This window comes from Buteo buteo, chromosome 9, assembly GCF_964188355.1.
Source record: "Buteo buteo chromosome 9, bButBut1.hap1.1, whole genome shotgun sequence".
NCBI lineage: Eukaryota > Metazoa > Chordata > Aves > Accipitriformes > Accipitridae > Buteo > Buteo buteo.
In genome coordinates, this window is record NC_134179.1 from 23,111,383 (window position 1) to 23,130,232 (window position 18,850).

General features: G+C 36.4%; 1 protein-coding gene across 4 annotated transcripts in view; it reads right to left on the minus strand.

The window, feature by feature from the left end:
- Nucleotides 1-1,172: 1,172 nt before the first annotated feature.
- The window catches only part of MED23 (mediator complex subunit 23), a 39,385-nt gene continuing 21,707 nt past the window's right edge, over nucleotides 1,173-18,850 (minus strand). For 3 of the 4 annotated variants that reach the window (XM_075035716.1, XM_075035715.1, XM_075035717.1), the window contains 15 exons: nucleotides 18,578-18,720; nucleotides 17,856-18,030; nucleotides 16,856-17,019; nucleotides 15,579-15,703; nucleotides 14,880-15,085; nucleotides 13,776-13,956; nucleotides 12,641-12,811; nucleotides 11,145-11,361; nucleotides 10,181-10,417; nucleotides 8,590-8,755; nucleotides 7,567-7,639; nucleotides 6,264-6,478; nucleotides 5,279-5,399; nucleotides 3,072-3,203; nucleotides 1,173-2,356 (listed from right to left, as the gene is read on the minus strand). In XM_075035716.1, coding sequence (XP_074891817.1) covers nucleotides 2,183-2,356; nucleotides 3,072-3,203; nucleotides 5,279-5,399; nucleotides 6,264-6,478; nucleotides 7,567-7,639; nucleotides 8,590-8,755; nucleotides 10,181-10,417; nucleotides 11,145-11,361; nucleotides 12,641-12,811; nucleotides 13,776-13,956; nucleotides 14,880-15,085; nucleotides 15,579-15,703; nucleotides 16,856-17,019; nucleotides 17,856-18,030; nucleotides 18,578-18,720 — 2,500 coding nt within the window. In that variant the 3' untranslated portion in view covers nucleotides 1,173-2,182. Of the gene's footprint in view, nucleotides 2,357-3,071; nucleotides 3,204-5,278; nucleotides 5,400-6,263; nucleotides 6,479-7,566; nucleotides 7,640-8,589; nucleotides 8,756-10,155; nucleotides 10,418-11,144; nucleotides 11,362-12,640; nucleotides 12,812-13,775; nucleotides 13,957-14,879; nucleotides 15,086-15,578; nucleotides 15,704-16,855; nucleotides 17,020-17,855; nucleotides 18,031-18,577; nucleotides 18,721-18,850 lie in introns of those variants that run through there. The other variant, XR_012651647.1, reaches the window with a different exon arrangement.

An 18,850-nucleotide genomic window follows, 5' to 3' on the forward strand; every position in this document is an offset into this window, starting at 1 on the left:
ACTAATTCTACTAGGTAACCAAGGGCTCAGGGTCCTGATTTGTAGCGCTGTTAGTGGGATATACAGTCTTTAAGCTCTAAGTCAAAAGTTCAAATGTAGTCCAGTATTGATGAAACACAAGTTTTTCAATGATTTGCTAGTGCCAGCCCAGCTGCGGCAATCACCACCACATAGCACCAGGCCAGTGCATTGCAGTCAGCCTCTCAACATAAATGCACGTGTTGTAAAGACACAAAGCTGAATGAGGGAGCTGTTTCTGTACACCACTGTCACCTGCCATAACACTAAAGAATTTAATTTTCCAGACCTTCAAGAGAAAGGAAAAAACCAAAGCAAAACTGACAACACACAAAGCTTTAAAGAATTCCAACAGCTCTCATGATTTGCTTCTGAAGAGCTATCCAACTTCCCTGATACTATCTGTGAAATCCCAGTGACTGAAAACAGGTGCTAGTTTAAATATTAAAAGGGACACTCTGGGTTCCACATCAAGCATCAAAACTATTTCAATATGAAATAAGACAATTCAGAGAGATGCCTGTGGTGTTAGCATTAGCTCAGTTAGAACATGCATGCAGAATAGCTGTTTCATGGGCTCCAAAAACTGTTTAGGAAGAGAAGTCGTCTTAACACAGTTTTGCTGCTGACCGAAGTCTGCAAACCCACGACCAGAATTTTGCTTTGCAGGGCTGCCCCAGAAAGCCTATGGAAAGGTCTGTAAAGGTCCACTGGATTTTTGGAGACCAACTATATTCATCTTGTTATCAAAATCAAGCCCAATGGTATTAGAGTCACCTGACTCTAGAATGGAATACAAGACCTTTTAAACCAAACATAACAGTATACGATAGGCAAACATGTTTTTCTATCAGACTACAAATTCACTGAAGAGCAGTCACAGTTCTCTGTAACTCAAATTGCACTTGTCAGAATTTAGGATCCAAGTACAAACGACAGCAGTTTCCAGCAATCTAGGTTTGCTGTCCTTCAGAAACAAACAGACAAAAAATCTTCCACCCATTCAATCAACAACTCCTTTTCATAACTGTTAAATTTTTACAGAGAGATATAAATCAGACCTGACCTTACTAATCTGGACTCCGTTTGTAAGAGGTTAAAAATGACATTATTGTAAAGCTGATAGAGAACTTGGGACATGTAAGTATACTTGCTATGGTCAATTTTTATTTTTAAGGTAAATAGTATGGAAAATAAACAAGCTTAACAATACTAATACAGTCTTTTAAAGTGTTTTTTTTTAATTAAAAACATTTGTCAAACAAGATGAGTATTTACAAAACACTGAGCCTTTCAATTCTGTTATCAAAGCCTGCTGAACACAGTACACATAAACCAAGGTAAAATATTATACAAATCTAAAATATAGTCAGATATCAATAAAATTCATGTGACTTAATAAAAACTACACCATTTCCCAAATCAGAAAGATAAAATATGAACCAGCACAGCTTGAACTGAATATGCAGACTTCCAATAGATTCATTAGAGACAGCCTCTGGGTAGTAATCTAACAGTCTGGTAATTGATGCTACATCAAACCCACTGCTCATGTGTTGAATGTAAACTGTACATACAAAATTTACAAATATTTTCAAAGGCTCATTCTTAGTCTTTGGAAAGATGTTATAATTAACTCAATACAATTGATGCAATCTCTGTCTAGGAGCATTTCTGTGTAAGGGCTTAACTTGTCTGCCCAAAAGACAAAAAGAATTTAAATTCTTCTGTTGGACAAAAAGAATAGAAATTTTTAATAACGCGGAACCTAAATTTAAAAAGGCCATTTTCTACTACACTACATACATTGAGTGTCCTTTCACATCACAGACAGAAAGAAAGGAAAAATCCAGGTGACTCAAACGAGTATAGGGAGCAGGATATTGTAAACTCTTCAGAAATCCATGTATTTGCTTGTAAAGAATCTTTACTCAGTGCTTTCAGAGAAAGGCAACATATACCTCATCTAGTGTCTGATATAAACAGGTAAGAAGACTGTGGCATAGAGTTAGACAGCTTCATTATGCAAAAGAAAACGAAGCAGAAATCTGTACATGGTTCTCCTTCCTTTCATACAGCATATCAGATTTCAGATCAGATGATGTTTCACCTTGATCAGTAACAGAAGGAAGCCTTCACATCAAGGCCAACCGAACACTTCATTTCACTGTGTTACTGGCAAAGCAACATTAACAGGCACTTGGCTAGGCTGTTGTGCTGGTGACCCATTATTGAGAGGTTGTTGTGGAACAGCAGCTGGTTCCATTTTGCTGATGTGTGTTATGAAGCGTAATCGCAGTTTCAAAGCTGGTCTTAGATTACAAATTATTTTCTCAACCTGTTAAAAAAAAAAAAAAAGACGACAAATGCATGGGTAAAACAGGAGTATTTTGACGTATGTCACTACTGTACACAAACATCACATTAGCACAACAAATAAAGGAAAAAGATATAGTAAATAGTGGTATTTATGTTAATATTTTATTTACCATGTTAACTTTTGGACCTCTTCTGATAACTAACCTTGAAAAAAACCCTCCCTGGTGTAACAGTTGTACATGAAAGCTTTGCAAAACAATTCACACAACTGACAGTTTTAAAAGTACATACTGTTATAAACTAAACTTAAGTCGGGTAAACGATTTGTCACTGAACATGGATGCATTCTTGCTTTCATCACATGTCAAGTTATATTAATGAATCAGAAATTAGGTAAAAACTTAAAAGGTATAGGTTGAAATGAGGAAAAGCTATGAAACATCCAACAGCTTTATTTTTTAGTGATTGCTTTAATAATAGTACTTAAAGCACTCTCAAACTATATCTTAAATTTCAGACTACAGAAATTAATCATGAAATCTGAGATACGTAGTCTTCTGCATCTAAAACTTTTAAATGTGTAGAAGTGCACCAACTTCCTAGTTTGCACACAGACACTAGACAACTGTTAGGCATTTTGTTGTACTGCTACCTATGAAAATAATTCATAAAAAGATTAAATTGCTATATGGGAAGAAAGATAACTGAAGTATCAATATCTACTGTTTACTCACTTGGTCTTTCACACTGTCACCTGTAAACATATACTTCATATGATACAAGAAGTCACATATAGGATCCATGTAGTTCAGGTGTGAGCTGTACCGATCTGCATTCAGGAGCATTTCATAAAATGCCACTCCAATCTGTTTCCACAGACACAAAAAGCACCCCAAATGAACACAGGTTTTAAAATGCTTTAGCATAGAAATACAGTTAAACAGTGTCATAAATATATGTACTACTTTTTAAGTATCTATGATTCCTAACTATTTACTTTCTTACAAGGGCAAATGGGCAGCTCTAGCTCATCCCATTATGCTTAACTAAATTATCCCATTTTCCCAAGTTAACTTCCAGTGAGCCCAATGATGGTATTTTGGTACATGCTACATAATCAGTGCTTAAACATCATTGACTGCAATATGGTTTGAGTAAGTGCCTACAAAATTTGCAAAAGTAGACCTTAGTAAATAACTAGGAAAAGTTTAGCACAAGATTTGAGTCTTCTGGAGAGAAGATACTACAGTTTATTGCATTCAGCTTGTATATAGACTCTAGCAAGGTCTTCAGCAAATGCATACAGTGCATTTTAATGGTTCAAGCATTCTCTACAAAGAGTTTACAACTACAGTGTTTCAATATACTTATTAAGGAAGTGCTGTGTGCAGACATATGTGTGCCTAGGACCATTTAAAGATGGCAATGTGAAACCTGAACTTTGTGCTTGGTCATTTAAGTCACATGATAGTTGCTGCATACTCTGAGGGTAGCAACTCCTTACGATTTCCTCACATTGAAATCAACTCCTTGCAAAGAAAAAGGAGTGGTATGGGAATGTTAAGAGTATGGGAAGATGACAGCTTTTTAACTTTTCTTATATTTTTGGTTCAATACAGAGAATGCAGGCACAGAGAAAATTTGCTTCCTGACAGAAGGAGGAAGAAACCAGTCAAAGCAATACTTACTAGCAATTTATAGTATTATACCAAAATCTATAAAATGATACTGCTCCATGTCTAAACAGTACTTTCTGTTGCTCTTCAGTACTTTTACTTAAGCACTGCTTTATGGAGTTACATCTATTGTAGCTTTAAGACCAAAAAAAAAAAAAAGCATTACTAAAGAATTATATATGTAGGTTTTGTTTCATAATTCCAAAGTATACTTAAAAAGAACCAGAAAAGGCCGTAACTCAGAGGTAAAACTGAAGGAAATATGTAAACAAATATACAGAAACACTGCCATATGATTATTTAACTACCTGATACAGTTTCTTACAGTATCCTGTGTTCATGATATATCCAAAAACTTGGGAACAAAAGTTACAAAACTCTTCTCCCACTGTGTATGCATCCCTACAGTTTTTGACTTCTTCACAGGACAATGTATGCAAACTAAGTATTTTAGAAAGAACTGGGGGCAGGGGGTTAGGGTGGGGAGAGTTGCAGCTCAGGAACTAATGGGGACCTGAGAAAGTTAAGAGTGAAGTCCCCAGCACAGACATTGGTACTTTTTCATTGGGGATGAAAAAGTAATGAGTAGTGGTAGCAGATCTGTATGTCATGTCGGTCAGACTCTAGAGGGAGACAAGATGCATGATTGACATAGAGACTTAGTGTATATATACTGAAAGCACAGCTATTTAAAGACTTTGGATTCCCAAATTAAGCTCTTATTTCTAAAAGGGTCTCTGCTACCTGCCATTTTTCAGCTCATCTGCCTATTGGTCAGCTCCATCTCTTGCCTCCTCCCCTACCCTTATCCACATTGAGATGAAGGTAAGAAACAGGTTGTGCTCCTCCACCCTCACAATTCAGCTCTTGCATGCTTCCTTCCCCTGCATAGAAGCTTTTAAAACAGGCAGCAAATCTGATACATATTTTGCATGCAGCTTGAAAGCCAAAGAAAGCATGTATTGCTTGCTATTTTGGAGGCTGTATTTCTTTTTTTTGGTTTTGGGGTTTGTTTGTTTGTTTGTTTAAAAAAAAAAAAAAAAAAAAAAAAAAGGAGCTAAGTGTTTTATCCTGAACCAAGCTGACAGTTAACTGGGTAGCTGAATAACAACTCAGCAACTCAGATCTTTGAAAATACTATTTAATTTGTATAGAATTTAATTCTGAATGTTTCCCAAAGATCTCTAACAGATTCTGCTTTGTAATATAATAGCAAAGTTAAAATAATATTTACTGTATAAATTAGACCAAGAGCTACACTTTACCTCTATCATGCATCGTGTCCTCTCTTGCTGGAACCGTTGTAGAAAAGGACCAACAAGGTGGTAAACGTAGAGTAACTGGAACTCTGTTTTCACTATGGGTATCAATACTTCTGTGAGGAACCTGTAGTATTTCAAGACACTGCTTCAACTGGATTTTTTTTTTTTTCCTTCTTTCCCCTACCCCAAATTCTAGCCAAAACATCACATTCTCTCTCACAGATTGGGGCCTTCATTTCAGAAAATACAGTGTAGGTCTGCAAATATTAGTTACTTAAATATTAGTTATTCCAGTGAAGTGCTAGAACATTTCCAGCTATTATTACTGGACTAGAACAGGCAATGATTCTAAGCTCAGCAGAACGCTACACACAGTCAAAAAGCTGTCCTCTGACGTTTTAACACTAACCTTAAATCAAGCTTCAGGTTTAACTGAGAGGAATACATCATACCACCTTCATTTTTGTTCAATATTTTAAGACTTAGTAAGTCAAGTCTGTTAGTTCTCTCATTAACATGGCACTGAGGAAAGTCTAATCAATTTTGTAATGCAGTGGTATTTTTTACTTGCTTTAATGATTAAGTGGACCACTACCACATCCTTCAGTTAGCAAAGCATCTCAACATGCAGTAGAGGGTACTTGCTAGAAATAAGGATACATTTACTGATTACAGTTGATGCTTTAGGAATATGCTACAGTCAATGGTTTAAGAAAAATGTAAATGAATAAAAGCATGAAAGCTAACCAAGACAAAAAATGTCTCATTAAAGGCAGTCACAATCTAGACAAAAGCCCCGAAGCTTACAGATAACAAGCGTCATGTCACCGGAAGAGGGAGCTGGAAAAAAAGTTGTGATCTATCTGGTGAGTTTTGGAGCTCCCCTGTACATATTTGCTGGTGTAAGTGCTACAGGTACAGCTTTGTTATTTAAAATATGCATGGAATTTAAAAGACAAATTAAATCATCAAATATCTTTACACCTACTTAGGAATGAGAGAAAGCTGTCCAATGCTAGAATGATGCCAGACAGCATGTGCCAAAGCCAAAGTGTAGCTACAACTCATCTCGGAATAAGACTGGTGACATGCTGTGAAATCAAACAGCTGGAATGGGTAACCAACCCACTCTGTCTCTGATGTCAAGCTGGGACTGTTGATAACGCTTACAATGCGATCATGGAGAACAATCCAGTATGGCTCCTAGAAAAAACAAAAAAAGTCAGAATTGCTTCTGAAAAGAACACCATGTAAGACAACGCTTCCTCAACTCTTTCTACTATTATTGCATTTCTAAAAAGGTTTTGACTACATAGTAGTTTACAACCCTGTCTGACAAACATGAAAATTAAGCAGCACAATACAGAAAGCATCCATGTTAGTGGATATGGCACGCTCGAGGGTGTGGCATTGTCAAGACATATTTCATGAATTTAATTATTTAGTCAGCTAATACAAAGGTCTCCAGAGAAGCAGAGCAGAAGCAAAAAGCCTTAATGGAAGGAGACTGAGAGTTTTCTGAGTTTTCTGGCACAAACAGACCAAAAATCCAAGAAGGAAACAAGAAACAAAAAACGGTAGAAAAGTCAAAGAATATAGATGAAGCTGCAAGGAGAGGGAACAGGAAGCATAAGAAGCTTTATAAAAATAATAAGGATTAAATCCATGTTGGCTTTCTTCCAAGAAAAGGAACCATTTTGTTGGGGAAAAAGAAGTGAAAGGAAAGGCTATCTGTTGCACACACAAGCAACTGGTAAGCAAGATCAAAATTATTCAGGCAGTCCTGGTCAGGTTACAACAGTCATTATATTCAGAAGATCAAAGTTTCTACTGATACACAAACTCTAATACTGCATACATTTGCTTTTGCAGTTGTAGGCATATGTCACTTATATGGTTTAAGAGATACAGGATATGCAAGTGCAAGCTTTAATAGGAAATTAGATTTGCATCAGAATCCTTACAGACCTTCTTATTTCATAGTTCCAGTTCTCAATTAATACTACACATGTGACATTTATCTATGTTTTTATATAGGAGTGATTTACTTCTTTTCACCCTAGCCTCAAAACATAAAAGACAGACAGAAAACCTGGTCATTTTTTCCATGCTGGAGGAGCAGATGTTTCTCAAACATACAAGTAGCCTTCTGAATAGCTCTCTGTGGAATCTACAGATGTTGGCTATCACACTGCAAACTGCAGAAGCTTTCACAACATACTCTAGAAAGATGATAAACCTTACATGGAAGAAGAGATTTTTTAATTTTAAAATATAAGATATTGACTCACTGGTAAGGCTGTGATTATTAGTCCAATCGCATTCATCCAAGCTGTGATATTCTCTCTTGGCACCAGGGGCTGACTAGAGACAGAGAAAAAGAAAACTGAAGCTCTGAAATTCACAATTGCAATTTGTGCTTCTGGTGCACCTAAAGACAAGGTATACTTAGGCAAAGAATATTTCTCAAGTTGAGAGAACTACACACATACAGGTATTTAGAAGAGCCAACAGACAGTATAAATGCCACTGTGATGCTGCTTGCAAAACTTTGTTCAGGCATGATTTTGTGTTAGTAGCTTCAAAGGCTGTTATCACACTGTTCTTCCTAACAAATAGGTTTTATTGACTCTTCCACGTGCCCCAAACAGAGCTAACAATAATACATTACTAAGCTGAATGAGGCTGAAAACCAATCATTTCAGTTTATCATTGCTCCAAGATGACATCTGAATCGCTGCAAGAATACTAGGTCCTTGTTTTCACTTCAGTTCTTTTCACAGTGGGTGAGCAAGAGACAGCTATGGGTCAAACTTAATGCATCATGACAAAAGGCTAGCCTTGGCATACCACTTGTTTCAAAGTACCTCTGATTTTACATTAGCATCAGGAGGATTCAGTCCTGACAATGCTTTCTGCCCCTTTCTTTGTGTTCAAAGATCCTGTGATATTAACTGATAAAACGTCCTCCTCCCAGCACAGCTGAAAGAACGCCAGACTTTTTCCAGCCTCTCTAGCACTGAACCCACTGGATAAGTTCTTTGCCTGTGCGGGGTCATCCTTCTGCCTTTTAAGGGGATCATGCTGAATCAACTGTTCCTGAAGCACACACAATCCACTACAGCACAGAAATATAACACGACTTTTCTGCGTGATCCCTATAGCTTTGTTTGTCCTTTATCTATAAAATTTCAAGTATTTATAATTAATTAAAAAATTATAAAAACCTAAGAAAATGAGTACCACAGACTACCTTAGCAATCTCTAATTATGTATTATGTATTGTAGAAAACAGTTTCAGAGAGCCAACGTACCTCTTCAGCACAACATTCAGTAGTGCATTGCCCACATCCTTCCCCGGAACAGCCAGAGCCATGAGCTCAACACAGGTAACATGGAGGGCATGGGCAGCTGGGTTAGGGAACTCGTTGAATCTCCAGTCACAATTTGGAAATGGACCAGGTGATTTGCCTGCCATAGGTGACAGTGATTAAGGAAAAAAAAGCTGCCCCAACACAGACTAGTGTAAGCAGCACACTGCTTAAAAATATATATACACACCACACATACTGAGTTGAATTGAATTGAAAGGTAAGTTACTGAGAACAAATAAAACAATGGCATTTCATAAAAATAAGACATATGGACAAAAGTATGAATATAAGGCCATGACGCTCAATCACTGAAGGACTGCATGAATACATAGCTATAAACACACTACACACACAAGGTCACGCAGAGGATAAATTTCCCCGATTAAGAGGTAGAACAAACCAACACCAACCATCTCATTTACCATCTGTTTCCAAGACAAGAATATGAAAATAACAAGAATTTTCTACTCTGCATAATCTGAAAGCATTAATTTGCTTCAGTATATGATCTTCTAGCAGATTTCTAGGGTGACAGTTTATGCAAAATGAGCACCTGCTTAGTCTCTGAAAATATTCTACTTTCCCAACCAAGACTAACTTATTTGAGCTACATATAGAAAAGATCTCTGAACACACTGTTAACATTTGCATAAAAGAAGGGTTTTATATAATTTTAGCTTTCTTTAGAGAGACCTAATAAACTTCTTTCAAGTTACACATAAAAGAAAGGCAAGTTCGGGAAAAGGAATAAAGGAAGACACATAACATCCGGAAAATTGGTCAGCTTCCATAAAGGTGACCCAGAAAGTTGATCCAGAATATCCAGGGAGATTCCACTAGTGCTGTTCTCTAAAAACATAGCTGCATGGGTTCACCAGCTATTTCCATAGAAATTTAAATCAGCTGTAGTCATAACTGTAAAAACTAATAAAAGGCAGCAATTAAGAAAATGTAGGTTTGCGTTAAAAATATAACTTCCAGTTTTTCCCTCCTAAAAAACAGATTCTCAGCAGTTGCTAACAGCACATATACCGATCTTCAACTAGACACAGCTAGTTATATACTATCTTAAACCTGGCACTGCTTACGATATGTTATTTTTAGTAATATTGATAATGGCATTAGAAAAAAGTAACCTCATTTTCTACACTTTTTTTAAAATAGTCATGCTTTGTATCAAGCTGATTTTATGTGGCAATTAGAATTCAATTCAGAATGCGTAAATATGAGTATTTGTATTTATAAGTGATGCATTAAACAGTGAAGTATTTATAGAAAGACTGTACTTTATTTTCACCATATTTTTCAAGATGTTTTTACTAGGGCAGCACAGTCTTGTGTAGAATAATAATTAAAAAAAAAGTGTACACTGAAGTAATCTAATATGAATTTAGACTGATATATGCAGCTAAATAAAGACTCCGAGCTTTATTTCATATCAGGATAGACAGAAATTGAATTTTATATTTTGATGAAGTGAAGCTATAAGACATTGGCACAGCTTACTTAATGCAAACTTTAAGAAGGATATTGTCTACTAGTCTTCCAATGAGCTTGCAATAGTAAGTGTCATCAGGAAACCATGGATTTTCTTCTCGGGCATTCATAGCACATTTGAGATAAGTGTCACTTAGACACCAGCCTAGTGGGCGATTATCCTTGAGAGAGCCAATTATGGCATGAACAAGTTTTCTCTTGAGGTTTGTGCGCTCTCTGAGATGCCCCTCATAATAGTGAAGAGTGTTGTACAGGTAAGTCACTGGACGGTCTGCCAAGAAGAAAAGGAAAACAACAAAACCCAGAAATAACTTCCTAGCATCACTATTATGTTTATGGTGGCAAACAGGAAATTAAAATCAAGAGCTCTACAAGACCAAGCTGTATGTATTAAAGCTGTACTTTAACATGTGTGCAGAATGGTAGAAATCGAGCAAAGAAAGTCACTATTACTAACAGTTCATATATTAATGATAATACTAATATATTTGTAAGTAAACTGTCTAAATCATCTCTTCATATAAAAGGTATTAAATAGGAAGAATCCAGGTATGAAGTCACAGTAAAGAAAGAATATTGTAAATTGTCTGGGCATGACGTAGCAATGACATCTATACAAAACCTTATTATAAAAGTCCTGTTAAAAAAGTGTTAAAAAAAAATCAGGTTAAGTTATTTGAATCTTAAACAAGGATAGATGGAGGAACTGCATTGTTAGGACACAGGTCCAAGTAGTTACTACTAGAAGGGAACGAAAGGGAAAGGTGTGAAGGAAACATGAATTAGCAAGAGCTACCTGAATAAAAGCAAGTTCACTGTTAGTAAGCCGAAGTTCACTAAATAGGGATTGTACCTCTCTGTGGAAATGTACACAGGGCTTACAGAATAGGGAAGGATTAAAACACTGCTGTGCTAGTAGATAAAAATTATGAACGAAGGAGATGAAGGAGAATAGAATGATTGCAACAGGAATAAAACTGTATTCACAGACAACTTACCATGGAATTTGTATAAACCTCCCAGATGATCCAATAAAGTTTCTAGTGATTTGGACACTGGAAGCAATTCCAGAAATCTATGGATTACAATGTCAAACACTGGCAGAAAGCGCAGGCATACATTTCCAAAATAAATTGGTAGGTACTGGGGTTGGATCTGAACTGGGGGATTGACTTGTTCTGCCAAGCCTTCGAAGTACAGCTTTTCAGGATATTTCTGGAGGGAAAGAAATCCAACAAAATCAAAAGCTCCTTCCTTAAAAGCAGTGCATTAAATATTCAGCATCTACATTGCTTTAAAAAGACACTTCATAACCATCATTATCAGATATGAATGCAGTGAGATGATTTCACTGTAAAGCTTACTGAAGAAAATTGAACTCTGAGTGAAATTATTTACTTATTAGACTAGTAGATAACAATTTCTTCAGAAAAAACAAAACAAAACAAAGTTTCACCACCACTCTAAATGGGCATAAGAGAACATTAAGCATCCCAAGGCAAAGCTGAAAGCAGCTAGCACTTATGTGCCCCTTGTCAAGTATTTTAAGAGAAAACCTAGGGAAAAATCAGCACTACTGAAAGTTTCTGCATCATATACTGCATCAGAACACTAGACATAATATGCATGTAATAACTCCCTGGGAAAGAACCAGAGTGTACTCAAATACCAGATGAGTACAGCTGAAGGTTGAGCTTATAGTGTTTTACCTGTGACTGAAATGTCTATATTGCAGATTGGGTCTAGTATCTGTGTAGCCATGTCAGAGCACTTCCCAAGCTAATACAATTTGCTTCCCTGCTACCCTTATGCTTTTAGGCGCTGTTAAAAGACACTGTATGGCCAAAGCAGAGTGCTAAAGCAGAGGGCTAATACAGACCAAATAGCTTCTGGATCAGAACTAGGTTGTATGTGTTTAGCTACATGAGAGTTTGCTTGTATCTATTTAATCTCAGTGGTGATTTATCATTTGACAGAACACACCATTGGTACATCCTTTTCTAGCCAGCAGACGCCACTATGTTTACAGCAGCATTAAAATCTCAGCAATTCTTTTCCCTAACATAATAGGACATCATGTTCTTGCCACAAAGGAGGTGGAAGAAGCTTTAATAATTAGGAGAAAGCATAGATTTAACTATTGTTATAGTCATAGAACACTAGAAGGAAATACCTTCTCTCTGATGCACAAAAACTGTTCTAAATGAATTTCAGTAAAACCAAGATTTTAAAATGATGGGATTTAGATGAGCAGGAATGAATCTCCAACCAACTCTTCAGCTGCTTCTATCTTTGAATATCACTGCATTATAATTTTAACGTTATTACATAAATATAGTGATTAATTTTTCTTATACTAGTCCAAATAAATTACTTACTAAGTAACTCCAAAAACTGACAGAGCTGTCCTGTCATTTAGAGGACAAAAGACTCTCTGGCTGATAACTACTCCACAGAAAGTATTACAATAAAAGAATTTTATTAGCTTTGATACCTTGTGATAACTCATATGCTTAGTATGCCAGTCATTCTGCAGCCAGTGCTCCGGAGAATTCTCCTTCACAAAATCACTCACTCTGTTTCTGAAATCGTTAGGCTTGAGTAAGAGTAACTGAATTATGAAGTAACAGACTTGAGCTTCATTTCCTTCATGACTACGCATAGCCTTAAACAAAATGGATCAGAAAACACAGAATTACAGTTGACACTACTGTCTGCTTTATAACCCCTAAACATTGGCTAGCAGATTTGGTTGCACATTAGGTACATCTGCACACAAATTCACACTGAGCACATCGTCTTTCAACTCTACTTTTTCAAGTGAAGACGTAGAACAGAGGCAGGTTCAATCACCTCCTGTGAAAAGTACGCATCACATTTTTTATTCCATTGGCAGAAAGCCTTACAAACTCCCCAGTGACAGCATGTCCTCCAAGAATTCTAGCTCTCTTTTAGCTGTCAGTTCTCTTATTGAAAATAACCAAGTGATGTTAATGAAGTTAAGATTGCATCAAACTTCTGGCCACTCTGACATGTTTGGATTTCAGTTTGAAAACCAAACTAAAATTCAAACAACCAGCTTTACATTAAGATGAGATTTTAAAATATAAGTAAAGGATAATTACTGAAGGAAAATTTAATTCTCTCTAGGTGAGTTCTGCTTTATTTTGTAGGATAACCTGGAAAGACAGAGAATGCCATTTCTCTCTAACTTTTCTGATGAAACAGGTTGAATTCTAAGCAAAGAAAGCATACTCTAATGGGTACAATATTCTTCATTTGCTTCTGAATCATGGCATGCCACATCCCTTCTACCTCTTCAGGCTGCAGAAATAATTGCATAGCTCTGAGATCAGAGACCCAAACCACTAATAACAACATTTAATAACACCAATTCAATGGTTGCCATTAAATAACCAAGAAAAGCTTCCCCTGAAGGTTCAGAGAACTGTAAGACACTGAGTTTTACATTGCTTACAGAAGTAATTTATTATTTTACTTGATTATTGGGTTAGCACATAGTCGCTATTTAAAACCAATGCATTTTTAAAAAGATTGCTCCTACAAAAGTGACTCAGAAAGCAGACTGTGTGAAGAACTGGTGCCTTATCTTCTAAGGCAATACTTACCAAACACAATATCAACCTATCCAGTGTTACAATGTTGTATTTCCACACCATGTCATTGAGAATCTCAATACACTTATTGAGCTGCTGGCCTCCTGCAGAGGTAGAGAATTCATACACCAAGAAATCTGCAAATGTCCTGACATGTGCCACCAGAGCTCTGGCCCCAATTCTTTCTAATACTCTAGCAGGAAAGAAGAAAAGAAAAAAACCAACAAGCAATTGTTATGTTCTTAATACATTTTTAACTGGTCTATTTTATAAGAGTTAGTAGGTTTTAATACAATTGTCTTTATTAAATGAACTGAAGAAAAACCCAAAGCAAAGCAAAAAAAGCCTTAGAGCAACGGATTTCCAAAGTCTGGATACGAATCAGAAGAAATGCTTCAAGTTCACCAATTCTTATGTATAGTATTCTGCCCTGAATCCACACCTGCCTTACACATTTTTAGTTATACAACTTTTAGGACGATCTTCTGCAACTCAACTTTATCTTCCTGCAGTATGCGTTTTAATATAACCATTGTATTAAAATACTGGTATTTCCTCATTGCACAGAAAAGTAACAAATGCTATCATAAATATTAATTGTTTCAACAGATCTAACAAGGACTGAAAAGAAAGAATTTATTTTTCACAGCTAGAGCTGATCCTGTTACTACTGAGAACAAGTAAAAAAACTGTAGAACTACTACTTCTACAAAAAATTTTCATCTTAATCCAACATTTGCTTTTTGAAAAAAATATTTGGCCTTTATTCATGTATAAAGGCAAAGTAAAGAAATGCTTTATATTTCCTGTTTACTATTTCAGATTGCCTGAAACACTGCCATTACAAGTAAACTGCTTAATTCAAACACCTCACATCCTTGTCTCTTACCAGGAAGAATATGCATTGCAGACCACTGTGTGGTGTAACCAATCTTAAACACTGCACAATTATTATGATATGCTTGCTAATACCTCACTCCACTGCTTTTTTCCATGCTCTGCATGCTCTGAATCAATAAAGTACAAATCAAGCTGTTAATGCACAAGGCCTATGTCCTCAGAACTGAGAATGCTACTGTAAGAACTTTGAAGTAGCACATCTTGGCTACATCTCACCTGTAGCCAATTTGATTAATGTGATCGGTCTCTAACAACATCTTCCATAGAAGACAAAGGAAAAGTGGGGGTGAACCTTGCATAGAAAAGTGTGTGATTATATCATTCTCATTGGTCATAGACTTCCACTTTCGGTATTCTTCTTCCACATTCTTCTTCAAGTTAAAACGGCTTTCCTGAGGTACATTATTCTGCTTGAAGAATACCTGAAATAAAGTAGGCTTTGCTGTGACTGACAGCCTAGAATAAAACATCTGAACAGGCAAACTTTTGCCTGACTTAGCACCTTATGAGCTCCTACTTCCTTGTACAACACAAACCTACTAGGTAGGATTGTTGCTTCACCCTGACACCACAGTGACTGTTTTGTCACTAACAAAGCTACATGGCAAATTGCCACAAGAAAAAAGGCTTCAACTTTTTTCTTTTTTTTTTTCTTTAAATTTTTTAAAAGATCTGATTTACCTTCTACCAGAAGTATCAGTTGGCCAAACTTGGCCTTAGAATACTCTAGGAGAAGCTAATGCATTTCTGAAGAAATAGCAACGTTACAATCATGCTGCATTCTTTAGGGACTTGAGATTAATGTAGTCTGGACAGGGGAGGAATCTCACCAACTAGCAAAAGGCAAAGGATCTTGTTAAGTGACTAAATTCTCTGTATTTCCAATTAGAAAAATCATCAGTTTGAAACTATTACCTGCAGAGGAGCTGGAAAACAGCTTAGTGTATGTGATGCCCAGTTATGTGGAGTAAAACTCATGATAGTCTGCAATATATCCTTGCACCAAGTTCCCTGAATTGAATCAGAGCCTGTGAAAAAGTCTAGAAAATGGATTGATGATATTAGAATCTCACACAAAAAAACATTTCTTATTGGTATTCCTTTTGCAGTCACATGCATCAAGGCTTTGCTAGTTCAACGGGGCTTCCTTTTTGCCCAACTTCTCCCATCCTTTTTCTCTGAATCTTATTTACTCTATAGAACAAGCTGGATATTATTTTTTTATGCTATTAACAATAACAAAATTATTCTTAGGTTTTGAGCTAGAAATAAAGCAATCATGATTTTAAGATTTTATATTTAATTTCCTGTAATGAAGGTAAGACAAGCTTTTGCTGATAACCTGATTAAACTTAAAAAAAAATTCCTGAGGAAGATAATGATGATGAAATTGCCAGATGCCATTTTATATTTCTTTAAAAAGGCTGCTCAGCAGTACCTTTCCCAATTAAGCTGTAGAAATAGAACACAAGCCTCATCCCCCCCAAACCCAGTGTTGATTTAACATTAAAGGTTGAGCAAAGGTTAAAAAATAAAGAAAACTAACACAAAGAAGCCCTTTCCCTTTCAAATCACCTCTACCAGTTTTTTGTAAAATCAGTTGTTCTAACTCTCCAGCGACTCTGCAGACTAGAACCATAAAAAAAGGAAATGCAGAAGACATCTCCCTTGTCAAAACTAACAAAAACCTGACCCATGTCATTGCACATTGTTAAAACAAAACACACAATAAAAGCTTCCCCCTCTCCCTTCCCCAAGAAAGCAAACCCAAACCACACACTATTTTTTCTTAAAGGTAAGCTGTAGCGGGGGTGGCTTCCACATGAGCAACATACTTGCTGTGAACATTCCATGTTGTTTTTTTTAAATGGCATGTATCCGTAATCAATCCAAACGCTTAAATTTAAAATAATGACATTGAAAATAAGACAGTAAAAAATAACTAGTCACACTGTATCTCTGCATTAAAATAAACTTTTAAACAATGTCTGATTTCACTACTGCTTTAATAATAGCTTTCTGCCTAAAAACAAGTAGTTAGAAATTAAAATTAGACTTTGTTTCAAAACCAGAAGTGTATGGGATATGTTTTATGACTGGGTCATTTCAAAGATACTCTATTAAACAGTATTTTAGCAAAATGGCTTGACTACAGCTTTCACTTAGATGTTATCTCACAGTACTGCTATTACCTGTCACATGTGTTGCCCTTGCTAGAGTTAAGATCAAAGCCCTGTTGAGTTCTTCTGATTCTGCTGAAAGAACTGTTTTGGGATCACTGAGGAATCGTGTAAACTGTGGTTGGACTTCCGAGCTGCCCAAAGCTGTGATTAGCCTTAGAGCAGTACTCTCAACACTGAAAGAAGGAAACAGTCCAGTTAGCAAATAATGCTTATACTGCAGCTTCTAAGATTCCCAAAATACCTATTTTTCCTCCATTTTCTGCTTCAGATAATACAAAAACTTTTGTTTTGAAAGTGATCTTAACCTTTTGGAAAAGTTTGCTTTTCCCACTTTTTAATAGAATTGTTATCAACTATTTAAGTACTTTATTTTCAAATAAAGCTCTCAAAAGTTGATTTAGTGAAAATTCCTGGTGGAGAGCCCCTGAAAAAGAGCCGCAAGTATCTTCAACTTAGAGCCCCCCCCTTTTGTTATCTTTTGAACGTCTAACGTTTGAACAACTCCTTTACAGCTGCAGGATGAATCAGATTATTTCTCTGATCTGACTGAAAATTAACATCACTGAAGAATTAAGTGGAACCAACTTAACTCTTGTAATGGAGTTAAACATCTGCTACAGGAGTAAGCAAGCACAGTCCCACTGGCAGATAAGCCAATCACTGTGACTACAAGTAGCAGGCATTGCCCTTTATCTCCAGTGCAAGAAGTTCAACAGTTTTCCAACACTTCCTGACATGACAGTTCTGGTGCGCGTTCCTGTGTTTTGAGCCATGACACTGCTGCCACATCTGTGCAAGACACTGCCTCATGCAACTCTGCAGAGTACTACTACTAATACCTAATTGTATTTTTGAAACATGACCTGCTGAGATACCACAAAACAATTCAGCCACAGAACTAAGACTGGGAAGTACTTATGTCCCATTTAAACAGAGTTCTCATGCAGCTTTCAACTTATGATGAAGGAGGAATATGAGATTACAGTTAAGTATGGTAACTGTTACTCACCACAGATGAAGCTGGTTCTGATTAGTCTGCGGTACAGCAGCCAAGGAATGAAGATGGCTGAGCAGCTGGACTCTGTAATGAGGCTGGATGTGATGCATCCGATAGCTAAACATTTCTAGCAGAGTGTGCAAAATTCCCCATGCATGAGATTTGAACACTGTTGGCAGGAGCTGACCTTATGAAAAAGATTTTGTAAAGTAAGTTTTCCAAGTGATTGCACTTCAAAATACAACTACAGAGTACACTGTGGATAGACAGTTATATTAGGCTGCAAGTCAGATATTTGATTTGAAAACTGTATTATCTCCAAAGAGTGCATGTGCAAGCACTGTCTGAAGATGCTGTGAAAGTGTAGAACTCAATCTCTTGAATGAACATATACAGCAGACATGCAAATTATTTTAACAAGTATCATTTGCATCTAATTAAGTAACTTTGCTTACGATTTTCTGTTAAGCATATTTTTGCACAACGCAGTGTAACTAGGAAGGTCCTGACCATACAAGTGATGGCATAAAGGGAGAGCAGCACACTCATCTGAAATTTAATGCAGCACTAGGATAACCATTACAATTTCCTTTATATTAAAATAATTTATACAGGTATTCAACATGCTGCATCATTAGATTTTCATTTTTACTATGGTCTCTAGTTTCCATTAAAAGAAAATGCTGCTGAACAAAAGGAAGGGGGGTAAGAAAAAAAAAGGTTTTCTTTCTTACTGATAAAGCCTTTGATGCCCAAGGACTCTATTTCCATATAAACCAACAGGCGACTATAGGTTTCCACAAGAGCAGGAGCCAAGGCCACACTAGATTTTGCATGAGCCAACTTAATTACCCTTGTAGCTATGCTATGAATCAGACTGAAGGAAAGACAGAAAGTATTTTTCAATCAAAAACAAGGACTTGAAAGTTAAGAAATTTATTAAGTAAACAAACAGATCTACACATGACATGCACAGACATAGGAAAGATTTCCTGATGATAATTAGT